The sequence below is a fragment of the Penicillium cosmopolitanum genome (assembly GCF_028827165.1).
Source record: "Penicillium cosmopolitanum strain IBT 29677 chromosome Unknown utg000012l:1.0-3308103.0:1.0-3310761.0, whole genome shotgun sequence".
Lineage (NCBI taxonomy): Eukaryota > Fungi > Ascomycota > Eurotiomycetes > Eurotiales > Aspergillaceae > Penicillium > Penicillium cosmopolitanum.
In genome coordinates this window covers 2,315,984-2,341,673 of record NW_026622682.1, presented here as the reverse complement: position 1 = coordinate 2,341,673, position 25,690 = coordinate 2,315,984, and the positions used below count along the sequence as shown (strand labels likewise).

The 25,690-nt window shown below is 49.7% G+C and overlaps 13 protein-coding genes across 13 annotated transcripts; 5 read left to right on the top strand and 8 right to left on the bottom strand.

Moving 5' to 3' along the window:
• Nucleotides 1-745: 745 nt before the first annotated feature.
• Nucleotides 746-2,397, top strand: N7509_013623 (uncharacterized protein; the record flags this gene model as incomplete). Its single annotated transcript, XM_056638260.1, has 2 exons — nt 746-1,468; nt 1,522-2,397. 2 exons carry the CDS (start codon nt 746-748, stop codon nt 2,395-2,397), a joined length of 1,599 nt encoding a protein of 532 aa, XP_056481767.1.
• Nucleotides 2,398-3,268: 871 nt separating this feature from the next.
• Nucleotides 3,269-4,534, top strand: N7509_013622 (glycoside hydrolase family 64 protein; the record flags this gene model as incomplete). Its single annotated transcript, XM_056638259.1, has 1 exon — nt 3,269-4,534. The coding sequence occupies one exon, from the start codon at nt 3,269-3,271 to the stop codon at nt 4,532-4,534; it is 1,266 nt and encodes a 421-aa protein (XP_056481766.1).
• A 225-nt stretch (nt 4,535-4,759) lies between these two features.
• Nucleotides 4,760-5,335, bottom strand: N7509_013621 (uncharacterized protein; the record flags this gene model as incomplete). Its single annotated transcript, XM_056638258.1, has 1 exon — nt 4,760-5,335. The coding sequence occupies one exon, from the start codon at nt 5,333-5,335 to the stop codon at nt 4,760-4,762; it is 576 nt and encodes a 191-aa protein (XP_056481765.1).
• A 927-nt stretch (nt 5,336-6,262) lies between these two features.
• Nucleotides 6,263-7,027, bottom strand: N7509_013620 (E3 ubiquitin-protein ligase; the record flags this gene model as incomplete). Its single annotated transcript, XM_056638257.1, has 1 exon — nt 6,263-7,027. The coding sequence occupies one exon, from the start codon at nt 7,025-7,027 to the stop codon at nt 6,263-6,265; it is 765 nt and encodes a 254-aa protein (XP_056481764.1).
• Nucleotides 7,028-7,311: 284 nt separating this feature from the next.
• N7509_013619 (class I SAM-dependent methyltransferase) lies at nt 7,312-8,488 on the bottom strand (the record flags this gene model as incomplete). Its single annotated transcript, XM_056638256.1, has 5 exons — nt 7,312-7,503; nt 7,558-7,741; nt 7,806-7,909; nt 7,979-8,386; nt 8,453-8,488. The coding sequence occupies 5 exons, from the start codon at nt 8,486-8,488 to the stop codon at nt 7,312-7,314; spliced, it is 924 nt and encodes a 307-aa protein (XP_056481763.1).
• Nucleotides 8,489-8,735: 247 nt separating this feature from the next.
• Nucleotides 8,736-9,566, bottom strand: N7509_013618 (RING finger protein; the record flags this gene model as incomplete). The annotated part of the gene is made up of 1 exon (XM_056638255.1): nt 8,736-9,566. One exon carries the CDS (start codon nt 9,564-9,566, stop codon nt 8,736-8,738), a length of 831 nt encoding a protein of 276 aa, XP_056481762.1.
• Nucleotides 9,567-10,406: 840 nt separating this feature from the next.
• On the bottom strand, nt 10,407-10,906 carry N7509_013617 (uncharacterized protein; the record flags this gene model as incomplete). Its single annotated transcript, XM_056638254.1, has 2 exons — nt 10,407-10,585; nt 10,858-10,906. The coding sequence occupies 2 exons, from the start codon at nt 10,904-10,906 to the stop codon at nt 10,407-10,409; spliced, it is 228 nt and encodes a 75-aa protein (XP_056481761.1).
• A 927-nt stretch (nt 10,907-11,833) lies between these two features.
• N7509_013616 (uncharacterized protein) lies at nt 11,834-14,783 on the top strand (the record flags this gene model as incomplete). Its single annotated transcript, XM_056638253.1, has 4 exons — nt 11,834-12,769; nt 12,823-12,994; nt 13,052-13,740; nt 13,794-14,783. The coding sequence occupies 4 exons, from the start codon at nt 11,834-11,836 to the stop codon at nt 14,781-14,783; spliced, it is 2,787 nt and encodes a 928-aa protein (XP_056481760.1).
• Nucleotides 14,784-15,064: 281 nt separating this feature from the next.
• Nucleotides 15,065-16,313, bottom strand: N7509_013615 (TFIIH/NER complex subunit TFB3; the record flags this gene model as incomplete). The annotated part of the gene is made up of 3 exons (XM_056638252.1): nt 15,065-15,890; nt 15,981-16,221; nt 16,277-16,313. The coding sequence occupies 3 exons, from the start codon at nt 16,311-16,313 to the stop codon at nt 15,065-15,067; spliced, it is 1,104 nt and encodes a 367-aa protein (XP_056481759.1).
• A 271-nt stretch (nt 16,314-16,584) lies between these two features.
• Nucleotides 16,585-18,423, top strand: N7509_013614 (prefoldin-like protein; the record flags this gene model as incomplete). The annotated part of the gene is made up of 1 exon (XM_056638251.1): nt 16,585-18,423. One exon carries the CDS (start codon nt 16,585-16,587, stop codon nt 18,421-18,423), a length of 1,839 nt encoding a protein of 612 aa, XP_056481758.1.
• Nucleotides 18,424-19,147: 724 nt separating this feature from the next.
• Nucleotides 19,148-21,259, bottom strand: N7509_013613 (protein kinase IKS1; the record flags this gene model as incomplete). The annotated part of the gene is given in 3 exon segments (XM_056638250.1): nt 19,148-19,534; nt 19,549-21,166; nt 21,216-21,259. 3 exon segments carry the CDS (start codon nt 21,257-21,259, stop codon nt 19,148-19,150), a joined length of 2,049 nt encoding a protein of 682 aa, XP_056481757.1.
• Nucleotides 21,260-22,085: 826 nt separating this feature from the next.
• Nucleotides 22,086-24,243, bottom strand: N7509_013612 (putative GTPase NOG2; the record flags this gene model as incomplete). The annotated part of the gene is made up of 3 exons (XM_056638249.1): nt 22,086-22,940; nt 23,349-24,090; nt 24,146-24,243. 3 exons carry the CDS (start codon nt 24,241-24,243, stop codon nt 22,086-22,088), a joined length of 1,695 nt encoding a protein of 564 aa, XP_056481756.1.
• Nucleotides 24,244-24,673: 430 nt separating this feature from the next.
• N7509_013611 (uncharacterized protein) lies at nt 24,674-25,537 on the top strand (the record flags this gene model as incomplete). The annotated part of the gene is made up of 1 exon (XM_056638248.1): nt 24,674-25,537. The coding sequence occupies one exon, from the start codon at nt 24,674-24,676 to the stop codon at nt 25,535-25,537; it is 864 nt and encodes a 287-aa protein (XP_056481755.1).
• Between the last annotated feature and the right edge of the window lie 153 nt (nt 25,538-25,690).

Here is a 25,690-nt window from a genome sequence, read left to right as displayed (position 1 = left end):
ATAACTACGAAAAGGGAAGGAATGGTCTGCTAGGTCAATTAGTATCTGCAACTCCAGCAATAGTAGCAAGTTTTCAGAGTTAAGACTGTCAGGTAAACATGAAGATTAAACCTCCTGGCTTGCCACAATATTAAATTCAGTACATTAAAATCCCATTTCAGAGCTGGCTGCCTGGTCAACAGATGGAAGTAGTAAATAGCGGGTCTGTTGCTCATCGGGACTGGCGATGGCGACTCGCACTACGGCTACCGGTCGCCGACAGCCGGATTGCAAGGCAGTGGTCCGAAAACACGTAACAATCCAAATCAAAAGAAAATAGTCTTTCTCTGGGCATTTCCAAACGGATGTTTCCAGAGAAACTCAACGGCAAGAATAGTCTTTTTTTTCGTGCTCATGTTCCGTTGCGATTGGCTTCTTCTAGTGGCTACTGAATACTATCCCCGCGTTCAGAATATCAAGGCTTGAAATGCGGGGGTGACTAGTAAAGTAGCTACCGGATGTCGGCCTAGGAATCTTCTGGTTGGTTGGCTCGAAGATCCTATATAAATCACGTACAATGGTTTCCACGCTGTCGGTTTGGCCTGGCTAAATTATTCGACAAGGAAAGAGCCTTTGGCTACTCACAGAAACTATCACCATACCAAACTGTTCCTCCCTATCTGTCTAGAATCCTAGGCCGCAATACAGCGACCGATAAAGAAACCTTTTTCGGTCTTTTTTAGGCATTTTTGGATTCCAAGACACAATGCAGAATTCCGGCAATCCTAAGCCTTCCCACAAAATTCCGCATCAACCAAGCGGATTACCCAGTGAACGGCCAAACATCGTTATATTCATGCCAGACCAGCTTCGCTACGATGCGTTGCACTGCACTGGAATGAATCCAATTGTGAAAACACCTAATATCGACAAATTCGCTACACGTGGAGTACGTTTCTCGGAGTGTTATGTTCAAGCGTCCGTGTGCTCGCAGTCCCGTTGCTCAATGTTTACGGGACTATACCCGCACGTATCCGGTCATCGATCGCTAGAAAATCTGATTAAGCCATGGGAGCCGAATTTGTTTCGTTCCTTGAAAGATGATGGGTATCATGTTGCCTGTATGGCGCCACGCGGTGACCTATTTGCTCCCACAGTCACCGAGCTCAGCCTAGATGAATATGGGTTTTTGGAGCCACCCGAAGTAACGAAGATCATAGGACAGCACGGTGAGGAGAGACCCGAGGAAGACATTAGCATTTGGGAGCGACTTTTCTATAAGGGTCGACGAGATATGAACAAAGCAGTCGACTATGATGAAGCGGCTGTTCGGAGCGCAGAGCAATGGCTCGATTGTCCTCCGGATGACAAGCCATGGGTGTTGTTCTTGCCTCTCTTCTTTCCTCATTGCCCTTTCACAGTTGAAGAGCCATACTTTTCTATGTATAAACGAGAGGATATGCCGCTTCCATCATCGCCTGATGAAAAGGTAGGACGATACTAGCTCCTGTACATTAGACAATATGGTTAACACACCTTCAGACAGGATACGAGCCGCGATATATGCAGTCAATTCGACAGCGACATGGTACTCATCGTGCAACTCCAGAGATATGGGCCGAAGTGGCCGCCACCTATCACGGCATGATATCGCGACTCGACGATCAATTTGGTCGAGTTGTGAATAAGCTCGATTCCACAGGATTGTGGGCCAAAACTATTACTATGTTTTTCACCGACCATGGAGAATATCTTGGCGATCATGGTCTGATTGAAAAGTGGCCCAGCGGGCTATCCGAGACTCTGGTTCGTGAGCCTCTCATTATGGCGGGTGGCGGCATCCCTCCGGGTCTTGTACGCGACAGCATGGCAGAAATGGTCGATTTAGCTCCTACCATCTTACATTTATGTGGAGTGGATGAGACCTTTCCTCATAATGGAAAATCACTGCTTCCGACAATTCTGGAGAACAAACCACACCGAGAATATGCTTTCTCCGAAGGGGGTTTCCTTATCTCCGAAGAGCCGTTGCTTGAGCAAGCCCCATTCCCCTACGACCTGAAGGCCAAGCTGCAGCATGAAGATACCAAATGCGTTGGCAAAGCTATCTCAATGCGAGATCAGAACTGGACGTACATTTACCGGTTGTACGAACCGGCGGAGCTGTATGACCGCAATGCCGACCCGCACGAACTACACAATCTAGCAGCAGACCCGCAATATGTTCCTCAAGCACGACTCATGGAGAGTCATATGTTCCGCTGGATGGTTGAGACGAGTGATGTTCTTCCCTACAGTAGGGACGGTCGGTTTCCTAAAGTAGACCTTCCTGATCCCAAGACGCTACTCGATGAGCGGAAGAAGAGACGTCAGAAGGAGGGTGACGATGGAATATCCAGGGGTAATTTCGAAAGCTAGTTATTCAAATCTCAATATTATACTCAATACGCATTGTTCAAACCAGAAGTGGTGTGGCTGCATGAAGGTCCCGAGACACATCTAGAATTATCTTCCTTGGAATGCAGATCGCAGGGATCTCATGGCTTTTGTAAATCAGCCACAGGTTTGTCCCCTGACCTTCCACGGAATTTAAGCATACATTACCGCCACTCAGCGACCCCGGATTTTACAGGGGCAATCCTGCTCTGGTGATACCTGCCCACTGGTGTTCATTCCCAAATGGAGAATAGCCCCAGTGGGGATTGACATGTGGTAGATCATCTGCCCGCAAAGCATGATCGCGTGGCGGCGAGCCTACAACCGGATATTCAGTCGGAAGCCTTTAGTTTTCGGGGAACAACCTTCTAGTAGCAAGGATGTTCGAATGTAAAATAACGTAAAATGAGCTAGTCTAGGTGAGGGTATCACTGATCTCGTCCGTCCTCCAACCAAATTGTGAGAGACGGCGCAAGGTCATCGCAACACTGTATCACCGGGCCTCGTCATCCTGCCCTACTCGATTTATTGTCGAGTCTTTTGAGGTGAATAGATAGAAGCTCCAAATGTATAAAATTATGGGTCGCCGAGCAGAGGTCGGTGGGCCCTCAGGATCATCTCTCTCCCTATCAGGTTGCTCTCCACTTCAGTTCACTTCCTCGCTCTGCCTTCTTCTTCTCACCTCTTACATACCTCTTCACCCTGTTTCATCTTGTTTTCTTCATAGTCTGGCTCTCTTTCGTCCCTCGATTTACTCGACCCTCATCAATTGACTTGCCCCAGCCACCAACCTTCTTGCCCTGGCAACTCACCTTGGTCTTCTCTGGATTTGACTGCATTCGTACCGTGCATGATGGCGACTTTGAACTTTGCCCTGGTGAACACAACTGGCTCGAACACAGTTTACGCGTACGTCACCGGCCGGGCTATTGATAATAACAATGCACTCTTCCTCTTAGGGGCCGACGGCAAAACGGCCTACTACCCCACATCCCCCTCGGCGACTCTGACCGGGCTGAGCCAGGACTGTGCGATCCCTCTTGGAGCATCTGGAAGTACCAAGACGGTCACCATCCCTCATATCGCAGGTGGGCGTATTTGGTTCGCTCGCGATGGCAAATTGACCTTCTATCTCAACCCCGGTCCCAACTTGGTGGAGCCCTCGGCCTCGAATCCCTCGGATGCCAACTACAACGTGTACTGGGACTTCTGCGAATTCACTTGGAATTCTTCGCAGCTTTATGTCAACATTAGTGATGTGGACTTCGTGTCGCTGCCTATCGCCATCGCCTTGACGAATACCTCCGGCACGACAAGTTCTGTGCAAGGTCTTCCTTCGAATGGACTGACTACTGTTTGCAATGCTCTCAAGGCGCAGAACGCAAAGGACGGTGCGGGCTGGGATCAGTTGGTGATCGCCAAGAACGGGACCAATATCCGCGCTGTCTCGCCGAATCTCGGAATTGTCCTCAACAACTCCCTCTTCAGTTCCTACTACACTGCCTACGTCAATCAAGTGTGGTCCAAATATGCGAGCACCACCTTAACAGTCAATACGCAAGCCGCTGCGGGCAACGTAACTGCCACTGTCTCGAATGGTACACTTAACTTCTCTGGAGGCATCTCCTACGCCAAGCCCTCCACCGGAGATATCTTCAGCAACAGCTCGGGGGCATTTGCTGTCTCGGGTAATGCCACCAAGGATGCGATTACGGCACGTCTGGCGGCGGCTTTTAATCGATCCACTCTGTTGATAAACACCAACCAGCCGAATGGCGAGGTGGTGTCCAACTATTATCAGAACGCCATCACCAATCACTACGCGCGTATCTGCCATGCAACTACGATCAATGGCCGTGGATATGCCTTCCCCTATGATGATGTCAGTCCAAACGGAGGTGTCGATCAATCAGGTAGTGTCTATGATGCGAACCCGAAGTTGTTGACTGTTACTGTGGGTGGCGGCTCTACGAGCACGGTCGCCGAGGATGTTGTTTCTCGGCCAAGTGCTGCACCTCCAGTCCCCAAGAGACCAAGTGCTGCACCCCCAGTTCCTAAGAAGCCAGGTCACTTGGGTGGACTCAAGAAGGTTTGGCACAAGTTCTCGCGTAGTGGATAGGCGAATTTGCCAAATCGTGAGGTCGTGAGAAGTCAATATGACTTCTCGACGGTTTCTTTGCAGGATGTACATACGTGCGTTTTCTGGTGATCAATCTTACATGGGATGGAATTTACGTGAATTTATGGAGCCGTTTGCAGATATCCAACATTGAATGCTATGAGATTTCTTTCTATTGCCGATTGCCTATTGCAGTATCAGTAAATATCGGTAGTAACTGGACGCTCATCCACTCAGGTCAAGTCGCGTCCGACACATTGGGCATTTATTATTCCCTTCGTTGTCGCTCATCATCCATTTCTTAATGCAGTCGCTGTGGAACCAGTGAGTACAGAATGGAGCAAGGGTTGTGATATATTCACCGGGTTTAACTTCCTCCACACAAATGGGGCAATCATCGCAGAACTCTGAGCCCACCTCGACCTTTACGCCGTTCAAAACGCGAGCAATCTGCCGTTCTCGGGTTTTAATCTGATCAGCAAGGAATTGGGCGAAGATCGTTTCAATACAAGACATGACATGCTCACTCACGGCAGCTTCTTCGCTTTGGAAAATAAGGATCCAGTTGTAGATAACCTGTGTGAGCTCAACGTATGTAGGATGACTAAAATGTCTGTTTAGTCTCATCTGATGAATGTATGCTGGGATAAGACAGGACACGCATCGACGCCCATTCAGATCTGGCTGAAGCATCATCTCAGCCAGGTCCCAAAGCTGTCGGTCGTAGTACTCTAGATAGCCGTTGTTGTTTCTGGCCTGGCTCAATACACCTCCGAGCACTTGAAGGCATAGAGCTCGCATCTCTAGGGGGAAGCTGCGAAGGGGGGCCTGGCCAATCAATACGTGCTCTTGGCAGCTGACAAGACTATCGACTCGTTTGTTTTGTGAGAAAAACAATTGATCTACATTCTCACCAATGAGCCTTGGGGTCATGATGCCTAATGCTCGCAAGGTTCGCATGTGGTTGGTCATGGTGATTGAAGGGATGATATAGCTGTGGCTCGGGGATAGGACAACACGCAGTTGAGCGCAAATATCGGTGGTGTGGAGCAATATGGCGAAAGTTGAGCTGTAATTTAGATGCTTCAATTATCGTACTTGGGATTGAAGCTCATTTATGTGATCGTCTCAGTCACTTTTGCTCGAAAACCAGCGGGTATACACACAAAGAAATGTTGGTTGATTCGAGAAACAAAGTCCCCTGTGGTGCTTTGTCTTCCAACGTTCGTTCAATCAGGCTTTGTTGACTATAAAGTTTTGACAATGGCTCTATGAATCTGAAAACTATTGTTCGGACTTGAAAGGCCGAGCCTTCTCTCTGCTGGAATCTCAATGGATACTTGACAGCCAATTCAATTTCAAAGGTCGTAAGGAACAAGATCCGATACTGGCATTTCCAATCGTGCTTCGGGTTTTGGTCCCCCAGAACTGAGTTGTTCTTTTATTGACTTGATAATATTTAAACAAGAAGGCCACAGCAGACATTTCTTGCTCAGCCTAGTAAGACCATTTGGGTGGACAACCGCGACTAACGCAAAGCTATATAAAGGCAAGTTAATGTTTCTAGTGTCATTCACCTGGCGAGATGATTACAATGCGGGCAGTTATGGTCCGCACCCTGGCCACTAACTGGTCACCATTAGAAACCTTGCTGTACTAGAATTTAGTAGGCGTCTTCAAGTCTACGATGTATGAAAGTTGCAGTATATTTTCTAAAGATTTTTGATATCATTCTTCTAGACTCTGGTAAATATCCCATGGATCAGCCGATCCATTTATAATACTCCATTCAGTCTCATCGATAATATGATCATCACTCTCCCAGTCATACCAACGGTCCCAAAATTCCATCGTTTCTTCTATGGACCTATCATCAAGATTCACTTCGGTTCTGCACATTGGACAGCTCGGACGTGTAGACTGGGTCTTTAGCCACATTATGAGACACTTAGTATCGAACCAGTGTGAGCAAAAAGGATGTAGATATGTGACGATCGTTCCGGGCTCAACTGCCTCATAGCAAATCGAGCATTGATACTCATCATCGAGTCTTGCCACCTCTTCAACTTTCCTGTGAATTAATCTGGTCTTGAAGTTTTTCATTCTACGCCTCAGACAATCCATCAATACCACCGCCCTGACAATTTCGGCATAGTCCTCTATGGTCATCTCCTCGGTGTTGTATAATCCTAAGTTTCTTTCGAAGATGAAATCCAGAAGAGCTTCGCTTGCTCGATGGACGTACGGCATCATGAAAGCCTGAACGCAGACGGGTATAACAAAAATTGCTACGATGACTATGATCTTGTTGGTCACCCAATGAACTTGATTTTGATGGTTATTCAGCTCAAGATCGAAAAGATGCTTCACCTCCGTGATAAACTCAATGGACATCTTGACATAAGTCAGGAGTTGCATGCAAACCCGTTCTCCGAAAGTGGGATCGTCACCAAAGAGCTTACCAAGAGTAACAGAGGCCCAAGTCCGAGTCATGGTGGCAGATTATCAGAAGTATTACTCGACCCGTGTTGCTTGGGATCCCAGCTCTTTATATACGGTGAATATGTCATATTCTCTAAGTAGGATTACCCATATCCCAGATCTAAGAATACTAGGTTTTGTTCAATATACTCATTGAGTATCGCTGAATCTCATTCATATCCCTCGTTCTCTCTTTCAGACTCCTTATAACAATGGTCTTTGTATCACTTCCAAGGAGAGATTGTCCGCTAATAATAGTTGGGTTTCTTTGTGCAGGATCAACGGGACCAACAAAATTATTCATTCTGATTTCCTTGTCTCATCCTAAACGCAAGTATTTTTGGAAATTGGGTAAAGTTTCTTGCGGCATGCGGTCTACTCGAGTCTTGAAAGGTCTCGTCAAAATTGGTCTCTTCTAGCGCATCAAGTACCAATCCATTTTTGAAGAACGGTGCAAATAGGTCATGCAAAGGGCGATGAAAGCTAAACTAGATGAAAGTCAATACATAGTACAGTGTTCAATGAATATTTGTTCTTCATACTGGAGGCGGTGACTCTGTATTCTCGGTAAAAGGCAGCTGTCTAGCCGGGGGGACATCGAGGTATTTTCTCATAACAATTGCTAGATCAAATTCTCGTTTGCCGGTCCGAGGATTCTCATGAACCGTCAATTGCCGGTCGGCACCTGATGTAAAGAAGATAGGATGTAGTAGCGTGGCCACGAAGCTGAAATAGTGAATGTTTGAGCGATCCAGAAGATGAGAAACTCGTTTCCAGGGGGTAGACTTACCACCCGTTCTTTCGTAGAATCTTTGGCAACCCTGCAGCAAGAGGTTCAAGATCCGGAATATCCATGAGAGCCATATTCATGGTTATCACGTCGAATCCTTGGTTCTGGCCTTTGAGTTAGTCAACTAATGACACGGGTGAAAGGATTCCGAGATAGAATCGATTTCAAATTACCATATCAGGGTGACTGAAAATCTTCTTCTTCCATGCCTCGTTATCTGTCACATCTAGGATATCAAAGGCGATCTTGCCTTCTGGAAGCTGCCCCCGCTCATACCAAATGGCGGTACGGGCGCGCGCTCGGTCTAGCATTGCCTCAGATCCATCTGTTGCAAGCACAGAGGCCCCTTCTTGAGCTAGCCACCGAGCGACGAGTCCATTTCCTGTCGCAAGATCCAAGGCCCGGGCTTCGGGGCAAATATTCACCAACCTCTTGAGAACTGGAAGTTCCAGGACGGAGAAGTATTGATTGCCTTCATCGCCCATCCCTTCATCCCAGGAAGCTGCCAAGGCCTCCCAGGGTAGTAGCGGAGAACTTCTGGGCGCTTTACTTGCCATGTTCTGGTCCTGGATGCTGGTGCTCTAGAGTTGATGTGAGGATACGAAAGCGGAGAGAAATAGATTCAACTTAAGAAAGCAGTCACTAACCGAATACGAACATGGCTTGGCAGAGGTATAGTACATATTGTGTGAACTCCGAAATGAGTCATCATACGAGCTAAAATTCGAGTGAAGTATGTGTTTTGGTTGAATATTCGAAAATTCCAGAGAGTATTTCTACGGTATCTACAGCGTTGGGGAATTAAATGAAGTGAGGTGAAAAATTCGAATAGGATTTCATTATACTACTACTCAAATAAGCAGAATAAATTCCATGAGTGAAAAAAAGGTACTGGTCAAACTTATATGAGCGATGAAAACAGACAATGACTTACTGCTCCTCAAGAACAATGTGAGCACGGCAAGCCGGGCAATGCTTTCCTCCCGCATTCATTCTCAACACGCAATGAATGCATCCGGTATGAAACCAATGAGAACAGAATGGCTCTAGAACAGTAACGTCCGTACCAGCTTGTACTTCTTGTCGGCAAATACCACACTCCCCTACCTCCCCAGGTTCGAGTAGGTTTTCAATGGGCCTACGAGTCAGGTTAGCAATTGAACGCTCGATTGCATTTTCCGGATTCTCGATTGGAGCCCACTCGAACGGAGGGTCCATGTATTCTAGATATGCTGGCATGGGTGGCAAGTTTTGGCAACGAAGCCAGCTTGCAAATGTATACATGAACCATTCAGAAAGTCCGAAATCCGGCGCATAGAACATAGCTCTCAGTCTATCAACGTATAGCCGAAACACTATTTGGGGCTCTGTGCTTCTTTCTTCGACTCTCATATCAACCAGTTTCTGAAAATGCTCCAAGGTGGATGCCGACACATTTCTGTAATCCGAGTCCTCAACGGCCCACTCAAGTAGGTTCCAGATACGATGTATCCACCATTCGGTTTTCCACTCATCGCCCAGGCACTCGTCAAGAGCAGTGTCCAGTGAGCTTTCAAATGCCTGAAGAAACTCAATTGGCACAATAGCCATAGTAGGATTCGCCGGTATTGCCCTCCACCTGATCTGGCTAATACGCACAACCAGTCTCTGAGTTCGCTCATCATATGATTCTGTGAACCAACTCTCCAACTCCTCCAACTTCTCCGATGGTACATACCAGGGGTCTACGCCCCCAAAGATCTGTGATATGGTCTGGCCCATGATGAAAACTCGAAATGAATAACTCTCGAGATTGTGAAACTGTATGCAAGTCGCCATGAAATAGAGCTGCGATATGCACTGAGTCCCTGCTTTAGCTGATGAGTGGCTTGATAGCATGAATCTTGAGAAACTTGTATGCCTTTATAGACCTCGAGATCTGTACTTCCTACTAGTATTTGGTTGAAACAATAGCCTTTGTTTATTTGGAAGTTCTTACTCGGCAAATAAAAGGAATTTAGGTACAAAGAGTTTACAAAATGAACAATAAGAAAGCAGTCCGTTTCAATAAAAAGGGTTCAAAACAAAGGGTTTTATTTCAACACTCAACTTCTGTTTTTGTATTCACAATGTTAGTTTACCATTTTTGTGAGGGCTTCTAAGTGCTCCCAGGCTCGAATCAGCATGGGTACGACTTTAGTCACGACAATGAAGATGTTTTGCAGCAGTGGATTGTATTGCTGCTCCGTTCCAATTATACTACACTGGACCAACATCTTCTTGTAAATCTTGGTTAAAAAAAACTCTACGAAGTATTCCATTTACGCAACCGGTAAATCAAATCTTCAGAAATAGTCGATGGCACTAAGAAAGCTGATAGTTTCCCACCAAAGTCACGCCGAAGAATCCTTTGCTGATGAATCGATTGATCCAAAATTTCTTGCCATAGTATGGAACGGTAAAAATATTGTCTATTTGAAAAATTGAAAACAAGCAATGGTCTATTCTAGTATAAACCCATCTGACTACTCGGCAGCTTGAGCTTGTCTTCTCATTTGCTCAGCGGTCCGGTCAGCGACCCGGCGCATGCAATAAAGAAAAACATCCTCGCTCTCGGGCACTTCAAAGCCAAGTCCCCCCCGGTGGTATGTCTTCCCGCAAACTGACATTATAGTTGAAATCATAGCGGGAGTCTTCTTGGAAGTCTTCGTGGTGGTATACGGGGGAGTCTGCGGGGGAATCGTCGTCGGAGTCTTCGTGGGAGTCTTCTCGGGAGTTTTCGTGCGAGTCCTCGGGGAAATCTTTGTGGGAATATTGAGCAGGCCTAGTCTGCATACGGGTTCTTTCCAGACTAATTCCACACCACATCAGCCCGGGGATCGATGCTATGAGAAGTAGCTCTGCGATTGCTATACGTTAGCTTCTATTGTTCAAGTGAAATCCCACTGTCTTATTTTATAATCAGCAGACACTTACCGCGAATCACTGAAGGTACTGCAGTTATTTAATGTTAGCTTCTATGAAATAAGTATAAACTTTCACTGTCTGGTTATAATAATTAGGAGACGCGTACCTTCGGGTTCGAATATCAAGAAAAGCAGAGCTAAAAGAGACATAATCATTGTGAAATGCACCATGTTGTTCGATTCGGTCCGTATCTATAAATGTTAGATGTATAAATGCGGCATTCGCTAGAGGACGACGCAATCAAGGCAATACAGGACGATTCTTGTACCATTGACCACATAATGATTTCGTATCCAGCCGAGACGTTCACGAATGGTCACAAAGGCATGCATGAACCGAACAACGGCAATGTCTCGGTCTTGGTCTGTTAAACAAAGCATACTGGGTCCACAATTTCATTGTGTCTGAAAGCGGAATTAAATTCATTATTTCTATTTTCAACCTAGGCACCTAGCACTATATGTGGATCTCAAGTATCATCTAGTCTTACTTCCAAGCCTAGGTGTCGAGTGGTGTATCATTTGCCGAAATGCCGTCAAAGTCGCTGTTTTTCAAATTTTGTCAATTCATGGATACTTTGACGTCCATATGATACCACGGGTACTAGTATCCCTTTCTATACGTTCAATCTCTTCTCACCTTCAAGTTGTGTTCTGATAGTACTCACTGAGTTAAACGAGATGATGGGGAAAATATAGACGGGATGTAACTACCACCTGGGCAAGTACTGCTAGTTGAAATATATATCAGAGATTGCTGCAGTTCCAAGATGTAAAACACTACTCATTTCATAGATCTCCCGTCCCAGCAATGGAAATACTTCTGAAAATACTATTATCCATCTGAATTATATTATTCTCAGCCCCGTATCAGTATCACTACTCTACTTTGTATACTCTGGATGCTGTTGTATGGAAGTGGGGCTGAGGGTGAGTTGTGATTGGCCCGCGCGCTCCCAAACATTCCCGCGCCAAAACAAACCTCCCAGCCACTTCAAGCCTGGAGTGTTGTTGTTTCTCCATCCGATCCTCCCCTCTCCCCCATTCACCCTCACCCTCACTTCCAAGTTCAAGTTCTCGATCATGCGGGACTTGAGTCTTACTATGTCGGATTTTGACCCCGAGCACGAAGCTCTGGCATCGACACGCGAATTCCACTTAGACGACGAGCCCGACTTCGCCATCAACACCTCCACCATCGACCGCGCCTTCCCCGATTTCTCTCAATTATCGCCCTCGGACGAAGACGAAGTTCAAGCAGAGGACGAATTCTCCGAGCACAGCTTGTCCATGGAACTTGGCCGCGCCACTGGCAAGCCTCGTCGCGTGGATGACTCGCGCGACTCCATTATGAGCTTCGAAAACAGCGTCCGATCTTCCTCACCCGCCGTGCGTGTTGAGTACCCAACTCCTCAGAAACAGCCTGTCCGCAGTAGTACGCGACGTGCTGTCAGCGAAAATCTACGCAAAGACGCCCAATTGCGCCGGGCAACACAAGCTCAAAACCAGAAGGAAGCGATGAGTCCTCAAGTTTCCAAATCCCAACAACGCGACCAGCGCCGTTCCCTCTCAGATATGCACGCCAAAGTGCGAGAATCATACGATGGATCCTTCCTGGGCGATGAGCGACCCGTCCAAGCGCCGACCAATTCGCGATCGACGCGTTTTGCCAACCCTAATCACTCCCACGAGATTGCTGAAGCCGTGGAGCGTGCGTCGCGCGAAGCTTACGCGAAGGAAATGCGCAAATCGAGCGGCCACAGTAACGCAGGAACTCCCCGCAAGACCAGCTCGGCACAAACTCAGCAGAATCAGAATAACACCATGGGCGACACCATGACTCGGAACTCTTTCCTCCTTCCCGACCTTCCCAACATCTCCGAACTTGTATCTGGCGTCTATGAAGACGGAACACCTGTCTTCCCCCGTCAATCAAAACTCCGCTCTACCCGATTTGTGTCTCCTCCCCACGACCAGACTGACGTCTCGTTCACGCGCCAGCACTTGCCCCTTGACGCTGTCCCATCCCGGACGACGAGAAGGCATTGTTCGTGAACCTGCGACTGTTGCAGGATAAGGTTGCTGAACTATCAATGTTCAAGTCTGATGCCGAGAAGCGACTGGAGAACTACCGTGTCGAAAATGCCGCCCTCAAGGCGGGCCGATCTCGACACTCGGACAGATACGAGACCGAAGAAGGCGATTATAAGAAGAGCTCGAAGCGATCTGCCAATGAGAACCAGAGTACGTTCACCAAAGAAATTTATTACAATTTTTACCATTTAACTAACCGTGTTTCAGAGCTCGAAGCAGCCAATGTGGCGTTACAAAATCAGCTCGACATCGCCGATCGAAAGGCACAAGTGCAGGAGGCCGCGGTCAAGCGTATGAACCAAGAGCGTGAATCGGCTATCTCACAGCTCGGCGTTGCCTACCTCGAGACTCGCGAACTCAAAGTGGAAAACGAAGGCCTGCGACAAGAGAACATGGAGCTCAAGTCTCAACTATCTCGATTTGCCTCCGGCAAGACCCGGGAGCAGGATACCGGGGACTCGGAAGCCCTCTCGAGCACATCTGAGGTTGAAGATAGCCAAGTGTACACAGAGCGCAGTGGTGATATGAGTCGCAGCACTCGCGATTTGACGTCCCGCAGTGCACGATCTAACCCCAAGAGCAGGCGTCAGGATGACTCTCGTGCGAAGATCTCGACCCAAGTCGACAAGGAGATTCACCGTCTAGAGAGGGAACGGGCTGAGGAGGAGCTCTTTTCCATAAACGTGCCAACCCCCAAGCGCACATCCGGATCTAAGAAGTATCGATCAGAGGCTCCGCGCGTGCCCGAGTCCAAAAGCTCCAGGAAACAGCCCAACAGCAGCAAGCAACGTGTCAAGCGGGTGGTTCTGGAAGACGTGAGCGAACCGGTTGAGGCAACCGAACAGAGCAGGGCGCCATCCGACGTTGATGAGCTGACCTTGCTGAGTGTCATTGACGTGAGTTGAAGTCCATTCAATCGATATAATATCCGCTAACATTTACTTTACAGGAGAATGAGATCTCTCGACTCCGGAGAACACTTGAGGAAGAGAGATTGCAGCGCAAGCAGCGTCGTTCAAGTATCCCGAAGGACTTGACAGGAAATGAAACAGCCAACTCGACTCGCCAGAGTATCCTTAAGACATCTCTTCCCCGCAAATCTTCCCTTCGCGAGCCCAAGCCCTCCATCCCTCGACCTGCGTCAGCAACTGGCGATATCACTTCCCGATCAGTAGCAACAACTGAAGGTGATGATAGCCTGGTCGTTCCTACCGCCGAACGCCATCGCCGCCACTCCGACCATTCTGTTGCGTCCGTCGCGTCGCGCAAGAAGCGTGCGCCGAAGGAGGACATGACCTCTGCCTTTATTCTTCCCGACATCACAATGAGCCATGCAGACTTTGCTGCCAACAACCCATCCCGCCTCCCTGAGTCGGCCCAACGAGCCCTTGACGACATCGCCCAGCACAACGGCAAGAACTGCACAGTTTGCAAAAATGTTCTGCCCAACGATGGCCAGTGCGATCATGAACCCATCAATGTTCCCCAGCCCGTTCCCGTGTCTGAGCGCATGCCCGAGCCATCTGTGCATAATCCCGAACCTACTATTCGGCCATCCCAGCCACCAGCCGTTGCCCTCGCCAATGTACTAAAGGCTCTGGAAGACGAGCTCTCCCATCTCAAGATGCAACTGGCCGGATACCAAAGTGCATACAACAAGTTAGACGCATCTATGGCCAAGCGCCAGCGCAAGTCACTAATGGAGAAGGTCGAGACCTTGATGAGAGAAATTGATCAGAAATCTGACCAGATATACGCCCTCTACGACGTCTTGGAAGACCACAAGACTGGCAACCATATTACAGAGCAAGAGATGGAGCAGACTCTTGAGTCGATTGGTATTGATGTGACCAAGTCGGTGGATTTGGACGTGGAAGGAGAATCTGAGCTTCCTTGGGAAGGTATTGAGAGTACTGCCGAGCTGACTGGTCGCGCATAGTGCGAAACTAAATTTATTTTTCGATAACCCCTGTAACTCGTGTTTTTGGCGTGGATATTCAATGCATTCTGCTTTTTCAACCTCTAGTCTTGTCTGGCGTTCGGCTCATTGAAGCGTGGTCTATAGTGTGTAATAAAATTGATTCCAGGGAATGCAAACAAGCTGTTTCATTTCAGTTCATTGAGTAGTTATAGTTAACTAGTAGTAAATAAATAATATTGCTCCAGATGAAAAGGACGCCGCTGCTATGCTATATATGGAGGATGGGATCTGAGCAATTATTATTCACTGGCGGCAGCAATCGCAGCGCCTTCAGTGGCCGTTGGCTTAGAGCTCTTCTCGGCTTCACGTTTCGATACTTCCTCTTCAACAAAAACACCCAACCCCGCAAAAGCCTCAAGCATAGTGCGCGAGTAATACTCACGCAGATCGTACCCACCAGCCGAGCCCTGCACATTCTGGCGCTGCCGCTCCAAGAACGTAGAAGGATACGACTCCTGCAAAGTGAAATAATCCCTCGTCTCGGGAACCAGCCCCATAAACGGATCGTACGGTTTCTCCAGCTCAGGCGTCTTAATCTTCTTCAAACCCTTGATCAAGCCCGAGTCCGCAGCGCCTGCAATCTCAGAATTAGACAGCGGCGTACCGCGCTTCGTCTCACTTCCCCGCAGCGCAGCTTGTTTAAGACGAATGCGCTCCTCCTCACTGCGCCGCGCAGACGATTTCTTAAGATGCACTTTACTACTTTCCCTCGCGATGGCGTTTGCGTCTGCGGTAGTTCCGGACGCGAGTCGGGACAACATGTCTTCTCGTCCGGCTTGGAGCTCACGGCGCTCGTTCTCGTATTCCTGACGCGCGATTTGGCGGCGGCGCTGGGCTTCTTCTTGTTCTAGGGTCATGCGGGCTTGGAAGGAGGTTGCTTCTTGTTCTTCGAGGGCTAGGTTGGCGCGGATGGACTGTTCATTTTCTGTGGCGTATTTTGCTAGTTGGGCGTTTGTTTTTGCTTCGTTGGTGCGGGAGACGAGGTTTGCTATTATTTCTTCGCGCTGTTCGAGGAAATCGTCGTAGTTGCGTTTTGTGTCGAATTCTTCTTCGCGGCGGTTAAGACTGTACAGTGGAGAAGAGCTTGTTAGATGGGACTGCAGTATTATAATGCCATAAAATCAAATGAAATGAAGGGGGGGGGTGTTGGCGTACATTTGCATCACCCGTCGTCGAATGTCTACCTCTCTCTCCACCCCGATATCTTCAAAGGTCTGCGCGCGGAAACGGTTTTTGCGCAGGGTCTTACGGCAGCCGGCGACGGGGCAGTTTGATGGCCCGGAAGAGAAGATGCGGTCGACACAAGATTCGCACATTTTGTGGTAGCATTCTGGGTTGATGAGGAAGCGCATGTTCGGGTTGAGATACCGTGAGGACTTGCAGACGGGGCAGACCTCTATTCTTGTTAGCTTGGGGAATTAAAGAAGAAAAGGGCTCTGGAGTAGACATACCGTCTTCATCCCGGCGGTCGATCCCCTTGGATGCCATAATGAGGGTGGTGGTGTGGTGTGAAGTGGTGTGGTGATGGGGAAGAGCGGAGGGAAGTGGTCAAGCTATGGAAGTTGATGGAGGCGATAAGATAAGACTCATCTCGGCCCCGCTTTTTTTCCGGCGCCTCCCACTCTTTTTTCTCGTCCTTCTGCACTATTCTGCTCTCTTCTCTCTTTTGCATCTCCCTCCTCACCTCTACACCCTATAGGAGAATCCTGTATATTTATATCATACTGATACACGAGCGCCTCCTCTTTCCATCCCCATCATGGGCATTCCCAACCCCGACCTCGGCGCGCTCGAGCAGCGCCGCCTCACTCTCGAAGAGAACATCCTGCAGCTCCAACAGTCACTATACCACTGGAGAACCTGGGAAGCCGAATACGATGGCATTCGCGAGGAGATCGGAGCTCTCGACAACGGCGCTTCGACCGAAGACTTCTTGGAGGTGGGACGCGAGTTTGGAGGAACACTAGTGGACCAGGAGGAAATGCAGAAGATTCTTGGATCCCAGGGCGTCTCTAGGTCGCGCGGTCAGGTCGTGGATCTCCTTGGTCGGCGAATCGACTACGTGAAGCAGAATGTTTCTACAATGGAGAAAAGACTACAGACCGCCGAAAATGAGTTGCACGCGCTGGATGAACAGGACCAAATACCCATCGAAGGTGGCAACGACTTTCCCATGCGGGAGATCATGGAAGAGCTGGATGAAGATGGAGAGGTTATCTCGAGCACCATCAACACACCCGGTGATCAGGCGCCCCAGCTGCTTGACGTGCTGAAGCAGGTTGGCGTCCAGAACATTCCGGAGACTGAGAAACCTACCGAGAACTCGGACCCCACAACTGCAAGCGCCACAGCAGGTGATAAGGCAGAAGAAACTCCAACAGAGGCCTCTGCGACCCAAGAAAACCACACCCACTCGCTGGATTGCCCTGTACATGCCCCAGAGGCGAAGGACCTTGTACTAGAGGACGATCCCGATCTGGAAAGACCTGTCTCCCTCGTGACACCCGAAGACCGTCAACAACCCCCCGTCATCGATGTCGACGAGTCCCCCGAAGAAGCGAGGCTACGCCGAGAAATGCTTCAATATGGGATCGACGAGGTAGGCGCCATTGTCGCGGAGCTGGAACTGGACGAAGAGGGAAGCGAGTTTTCGCTTGACGACGAAGAAGATTATGACTTCGACTCAGGTGAAGAGGAAAATGAAGACGAATACGGTCGCTCGCACACTGTGCTGTCTGAGGAATATCACCAACAGATGCGGGAGTTGGAAGCCAAACTCAATGCTCGTGGAATGTACAACGTTGGCAAAAACACAGACTCTCTGCCGGAGGAAATGCGTCAGGATATCGAGAACCCTCCTTCTGTCCAAGACCTTCCGCCCAATGGCGTGGAGTCCTCCGACAAGGGCAAGAAACCCAAGAAGCGGGTCGCTTTCGCAGAAGATCTTGACATTGCACCGGCTGCTGATCCCACGCCCGTCGTCGCCGAGCAGAGAACACTCCCCACAAAGCAGCCTGATGTCACTGTGTTGTCGGATGCCATAGTGGAACGAACAAACCGCACCCCGGACGTTCAACCATCTACGAACAATGCCCCCAAGAAGGTCTCGCGATTCAAGACGGCACGGGCAGCTGCGCCAGCATCCAATGGACTGGAATCCAATTCAGCTGAATCATCTCTGAAACCTTCTCAGCCATCCGAACCTGGGTTCGCTCGCAAACAAACCAACGCAGTTCCGGCAAGCACCCCTCCAGCTTTGTTCCCCGCCACACCAAAGGAACCCAAGCCCTTTTCAGCCCCAATTACGGACATCACCGAAACCCCGTCCGGTCCCCAGCCTCCTGAAGGCAAAACCCTGGCCGACAAATTGGTCGAACGCGATGTCATTTCTGGTACTGCCGCTGCTCCTGAACTAGATGAGCTGGACGAGGAAATGCACCGCGGTCAAATCGCCACCGAGTTCTTCAAGGCCCGCAACCGCAAGATCCAGCAACAAGGCGGATTTATGGACGAAGAACAAGACACGGAATACGAGATCCGTGAGGGTGAAATTGAACCCAGGCGTATCAGTAAGTTCAGGGCTGCTCGCATGAAGTAGTAACCCGTTGGATTTGATCTTCGCCCTGGCCCTGATTTCTTGACCTCGGCCCATGTGCATTCAAAAATTTATACCCAATATAAACCCATACATTATCCGACATTCTTTGTTTGTTTCTCCGTTTGCGCGTAGATTTGACAAACTTCCCCTCCCCCTTCCATCTCTATTATATAACCTTCTCCCATTTTCTCCTCCTTCCTATTCCCCTTTCCTCTTGTGCCCGCTAACAGGAATCTCGTCCGTCATGGCCTGTGTCACGACGAGTGGTCTTACCTCTCTCAATGGTACTATCACATCACGAATTCCAAGATCAAAATCTGGAACAATTCTCTGTCCGGGTATCCTTCAGAGCCCTTGCTATCTAACGCCCTGTCGAACTGCAGAATTTGTGTGTATTGTGTCCGCATGGATACCTACGGACATTTTTTGTAGGGACGCGGGGCCGGCGGGGATTCTGAGTCTGTTGATACGCGGTTATTTTAACGTCCCGACATCCTTCTAGAATTTATGTTTGTAGATGACTACTAGTACTTCGTACTAAGTCGCAAAACTAATTCCAATTCCGAAAGAATAATATTTAATTGATAATATGCCTTGCTACCTATTACGCCAGGATCCAAACTCATATTGCGCGATCGTTACTGCGTTTCATGGACGGTCATCCAAAACATGCATATAAACATGAATGGAGGGAGTACTACTACTAGTACTGCTCATTACACCATCAGAGGGAAGACCAATGCGAGGCATCACCGTGACCATTCGAATCCGCCCGCCACGCGCAAAGAACGCCAAACCTCATCCCAATACCGACGACAAGAATATGCGCGACCAATGTGGATATTTGTAGCCGGACGTCATGTATACCAAGAGTAGCGGCTGCCAAAAGGACGAGCGGGTATAGAACCCATGCATTTACCGCTAGCGGTGAGCAAGGGTGGAAAGCCGAGACGACTTTCAGCAGGAAGAGGGAGAGTTGTAGACCGGGTGAGGAGATAGAGGTTAGGATGTCGAAGTGTGGGAATCGGCTCGGGGGCGGGGGAGGAGATGTTGTGGGCGGACAGGGGAGTGAGATCGGGATGGGGATGGAGTGTCTTCGTCGTGTGAGGGTCTCGATGGTGAGACTGGTGGTGAGGTGGAGTATCGCTGTTGGCGAACAATCATGTTTCTATCTGGGCTCATTGATGATGGTGGATTCTCGAGACCTGCGTTTTGGTCTGGTGTCCTGCTGCTTCCGGATCCGGAGCCTCGACGATATGCTAGTTGGCTGCTGTGGGCGGGGAGCTTTTTCGTTGGCGATAGAGCTCGTTCCATTGATGGCTGTGGGCTATCGGCTGGGTGGATTCGAGGTCCACCTGGCAGATCGGGACTCACTGAGCTGCTTCTCTTAAAGCGGAAGCTTTCAGTGGCACCGGCTTGGATTCCGTTAAGGACCTCGTCTGCAGTTGGTCGTCGGTTGGGATCTACGGCTAGTAGACGTTCCAGGAATGTATAAAGTTTCTCGGGAAGATCGGGTCGGCGTCGACGTGCGTTGTCGAATCCGGTCCAGCCAGTAATTTCCGCCCGAAGCTGATCGAGATCCTCATTTTCCTCGTGCACTATATCGGCGCTGGCGTAGGGGAGCTCGGCAAAGCAAAGGAAGTAGAGGATCATTCCGAGGGAGAAGATGTCTGATTTGAAAGTAAAGTTGCCGAAGGGTCCATCGGGGAAATCCTGCCGAAGCACCTCAGGCGCGCAATATGACACAGTTCCAGTTGCGCCCGTTGATTTCCGAATCGAGTTCTGTTGCTGAACTTCGCCAAAGTCACTCACAAGCACTCTGATTCCATCACTCGTGTCGTGGAGAAGACAATTGTTAGGTTTCAAGTCGCGGTGAATGTACCCATTCATATGGAGATGTCGTAGGCCCGAGGTTATATCTCTGAAGAAAGAATATATCTCATCCAGTTGGAGCATCCGTGGGCCACCCAATCCAGCTCGTGGCTCAGGTTCCCCTCTCGATTTGCGCCGAAGTCGATCTTTCAGTTGCTGTGCAGTGGATGACGTTTGTACGGAGCCGTATATGTAATTATGCAGATCGCCCGCGTTGCAGTACTGTTGTAAAATGAAAGCGCATGCCACCGGCGGGCCGAATGTGCTTATCTTGGCATTTTCCAGCCAGACATGCCGGTATGAGACTAGGTTCTGGTGCGAGAGGTGTTGTAATAGTTGTACTTCGCCAAGTACCTTTTCCAACCATTCATGATCGTCGCCGACGGGTACACGTTTGCAAGCATAGTGACCGAGCGAGACCCCATCTAGCATGTGCTTAACAAGAAGCACAACACCTTTCCCGCCCTTGCCAAGCTCCTTTTCCTCGACAAAGAATCGTTTGAAGTAATCCTGACTGAAGGCTGCGGAGGAGATACCCTGAGGCGGCTGTGCCGGTGCCGCTTGTGAGGGAGCACTAGTGATACCGCGTGGGAGGGAAGGGTGAACGAGGCGGCGGCGAGGCGATGGAGGTCGTGAGGAACTCGCTGAGCTTGGCAGGCTATTATTTAGCATACGGAAGTAGTTCGGGTTCACGAATTCCGCCTCTGGATCCTCAGTTCCACGATGTCTGCTTCTACTCCTATCTCGCATGGGCCGGTGGCACCAGGGACAGTCTGCAAATTCCAGATTACCCTCATGAGCATCTGCGGCATTTCGCAGAGCTAACTGCTGGGAATCACGGTCCAAAACCACGACCGAGTCATTGTGTCGGCTGGTTCGCGGTCAGCCATGAAAGAGAATATGATGATATGGTGACCTACAGCACAACATCAAGGTTTCCACCATTATAAGGGATCATAGACATGTCGTTTGGCATAACTGCATGAACATTGCGGTGAGCAGTAAAGCCAAGACGTAATCCAGGAGCGCTGTGCAGCTCGGATTAGAGAGATGACGAGGTGCTAAGGAGACCCCACTGAAAGGCGGGCGGTGTGCCCGGACGATCCGTCAACCGTGGAACGGGCTGCTTTAAGGTGAGCTGTGGTGAACTATGATACTCGAGAGATGGAGTAGTTGTTTCTGGTGGAACTTACTGGTTCAAGATTGTCTCCTGGTAGATATCTAAGCATATTTATTGAAGTGATGCTAGTGACAGCAAAAGTACTACTAGTGCAGTACCTACTGGTACTCACTTCACCTCGCTGGCGTAGCTGGTCAACTGCCAATGGTACTAGGGTAGATCTCTACTAGTACTACTACTACATCATATTCATACACAAGGTCACAGCATAATTAGAGGTAATATTTTCATTGGATTCCTTAGAGGATCGGGTATCTCATGTGGGGCCAGCTCGTCGCGATCTGGTCATTTGATGCCAGACTCGGGCCGGACTCGGCTGGGGTTGTACCAGGGTAGGTCTGGCCATTTATGATCTTAGGATCATTTCGGATTGGGTTGGCAATCCAGGAACGTGGCCGTCGACAAATTGCTGCTGATCGGGCGTTTCCACCCGCTATCATACAGATGTCAGACACCTGGGCCCTTCCACAATGGAGACGAGCCCAGCTGGCAGTTGGGGGGTGATGGGCATTCATGCATGCTCTGTATTTCAAGAGTCGCAGGCCATGTTGCGGTGACAAAAGTCCAAAGACTGGAAAATTGGGATTGCACCCGCGGTGTCACAAGGCTTTCAATCCTCCTCACCACTCTCGACATCGCTGATCTCCAGGTTGGCAATGGAGTCGTTGTCACTATCGTTGCCACCTTCGTTGAAGCCTTCAAACTCGGGTCCGGAAGAGTCAGAGGCCTCAGCGTCCTCGGCGTCGTCGGCGGGCTCGTCGGTCTTCTCATTGATCTTGCGCTTGCGTCCCATCTCACCCAGACGACCTTCACGGCCATCCTTTACCGGCGCTTCCTTCTCTTCCTCGCCCTCGGTCGCAGCGGCCTTGGGAGGGGGAGTGAACCACGGGATCTTTCCACGAAGGAAGTCATTGATGACCATCTTGGCGACACCATCCAGATCAGGCTCACCACCCTTCAGCAGACGACCACCCTTCCGAGCCAGGCGGCTGAGGAAGTCAATGGCATCGGAAGGTGCCTTGATACCATAGGTGCGCTCCAGATGTTGAGGCTGGACACGACGGAGAACAGCGGGAATGTACTGTTCCGGGTTGTGGACGTTCTCCACACGGCAGACACCACGAAGCAAAATGTCCTCCTCGGTGTCATTCTGATTGGGAGGGACCACACCAGGACAGTCGATGAGATAAATTCTCTTCATGAGGGTAACGTACTGCCACACCTTGGTCTCACCGGGGATAGGAGCCACGGTGCAGACCTTCTTGGCACGAAGGGTGTTGATGATGGAAGACTTTCCCGTGTTGGGGTAACCAATCAGACCAACAGAAATCTGCTTACGATCGGAGTGCAGAGATGAGAACTGACGAAGCAGTGTGATCAAAGAACCCTTGCCGAAAGAGTTGTTGATTGAGGCGTGCATTGCGAGAGTTGGGTAGTCCTTAGACAGGTAACGAACCCATTGAGCCTGGTGTCGGATACAAGTTAGTATATTGTAATCAAAACACAAGATGAGTGAGAAGGCAAGAATGTGTGGGATGTTACTAAGAGTTCTGCCACCAAGCCACCAGAAAAGGCAGAGGCAGAACTCTACTCAAAAACAAAACACGGCTGTCCCTTGCGACAGGCCTTCAAGACGAAGACCAGTCAACCTAGCTTCAGAAAGAAATTCGGTGCGGGAAAGTGTCAATCTACCAAAGCTGTAACAGACAGACCTCCATTGAGCAGAGCAACGACATGAGTCGTAGGAAGAAGCCTTGACTTAGCGATGGAACGGCGTGAATGCCGGACAAAGAAAAGCAAAAAAACAAAAACAAAAAAAAATGAAGAGGCCGGGAATAGGAAGTGAGGGGAATTTGGTAGAGTCGAAACTTACAGCAATCTTGGTTGGGACAAGGTCACACTTGTTCAAGACAAAGATGAGATGCTTGTGAGGAGCCTCCTCGCGAACGTACTTCTCAACGCTGCGGCAGCGAGTACCGTCCGGATCACGGGCATCCAGAACGTGAATGATCACATCGGAGGAATCGATGACCTTGTAAAGCTCGTTCCAAATACGCTTGCTCTGACCCTTGGAGAAGACAGACTCTCGGGCGGTAGTGAGAGAGACCTCTACAGTTGAGCCAACATCACTTGCAACGATGGGAGTTCCATCCTCATTTGTGCCGTTGTCATTCTTCTCATTGTATGATTTTTGCAGGTCGGCAGTTGAGCCAGCGAGGTCCTCCAGAGAAGCGACACCAAGCTTGACACGCTTGCGCTGAGCCTTGGGTCCGAAGGTATCAGCGAATGGGTTGTTCTCAACCTCCATCTTGGCCTGATGTTGCTTGAGTCCGTTCACGTTGTCATTGTCCCGAATCAAGCTCATGGGCAGCTTGTTGGTCTTGAGGAGAACCTGGTAAGGATCCGCGGCACGCTCGGCGACAGCCTCACGGAATGAAGTGAGTGCCTCTTGTGAGATCACTCGGGTGTTGCCGAACCATTTCCGGTTGGGCTCGATGCGAGCGACGGGGGCATCACGAGATTGGAAAGAGGCAGCGACAGTGATGTCTCCAGCAGCGTTGCGCCTAGCTTTACCATCCTTGAACATGCTCAGGTGCTTCGCCTGTTTCGCAGTGCTGCATTTTGTTAGGAAAAGGTGACCCAATGACCTGTCGCCATAGCTAGACATACCGATAAAAGTTTTCACCTTTCGTCTTGACATTGCCCATGCCATCGTCAGTCTTTCCTTGCCGCACTTTACGTGCGGCCTCCTTCTTTCCAGTACCCATGATGAGGTTCAAAAGGAGAATGACCTTGTGAAAGAAAAATTCAAAGGCAAGACCAAACACGAGGAGTGGTAGAGCGCGGAAGAAGAGGAGGAAGATTTCGGCGGACTATTTTTTTTTTTCGGCTGGGGCGCTAAGGCTGGGTCCGATGGCTGACCGCCCTGGATCGAATCACCGCTTAGTCTTTTCTGCCTCTCAACCTGAGACACGTGACCAAATGCCAAGCCCGGTCCCTTTCTGCCTGAAAATGGTTTGTTTCTGCCTGAAAACTCACAGACCGCTTGGATTTTCTTCCGGTGCTTGTCCGCGCATCCTCCTTTCTGGTGCAAGAGCATTCCATTCCACCTTGTCCCATTGATTTCCCGGGCACTGCCAAGCACGACTGGGTCAATTCAACAAATATCTTGGATTTGGCCAAAAGAGCTGTCGCAAAATGTCAGCTCTCCGCGTCACCCGGGCTGCCAATGTGCAGGCCCGCGGTTTTTCGACCTCAACCAACCTTCGAGTCGGCCCCGAATCCCCCCATTACCTCGACATTCCTCGCATTATTCAACCGAGCAACCCCGTTAAGCCCAAGGTTAAGGGTACCCTGCCCGTGCCTCGCGAGATCTTCCCCGCCCGTCGCGCCGACAAGCCGTCACCGCAATATGTCGAAGCCGTGTCACCCGCCCGAACAAAGAAGCCAAGCCGCGCATCGGACGAGCTGGAACGCGAACAGCAACTTTTCAAATTGAAAATGGCCGACCGCCGACGAAGCCATCTCCGCGAGAGTCTGAGCGTCCTCCACGAGCGCAAAGTGGCAGCGGAGAAAACAATGGTCACCCGCAGCCGTATGACTCAGGAACGCCGTCAGCGCATTTTCAACCAGCCAGAACCCGAAGATGAGCGTCTGACACGGCCATCCGTCGTGGCGGCCATGCTCGCCCCCAACGACACTTTCCTTCGAGACGCCGGCCGCGAACAACGATTGGCCTTTTCCAAGGCTCGACTCGAGGCGAAGCAAGCTCAGAAGAAGGCTCAGCATGAAGATGATCTCCACTCGCTGTACATGCATGCGCGCACTTTCATCACATCGGAGGAGCAGCTGTCTGCGGAGATTGATCGGGTGTTCCCCGATGGCGAAAACGTGGCCTGGCGTAATGACCACCAGCCTGGTGAGAATGTGTGGAACCTGGGCGCTCCCCCGACTGTCCAGTCTGCTGTTAATGAGACACGGAAGAGTGAGACCGCTCGCTGGGATGTCACCCAGGACCGAGTCAAGAAGCTGGGTGAGCAGATCACTGGTGGTAAGATCTAGTGAGGACCTCATATCATTGTACAATATTCAACCTATCTATCGCATTTTGTTTCTCCGCATCTGTATTGAGCCTTGAGAGGTTGTGTGAAATATATTATTGGAAGAGGTTTACTTTTGAAAAGGTTGATATCTCAGGCTTCAAGTTACTAGTAG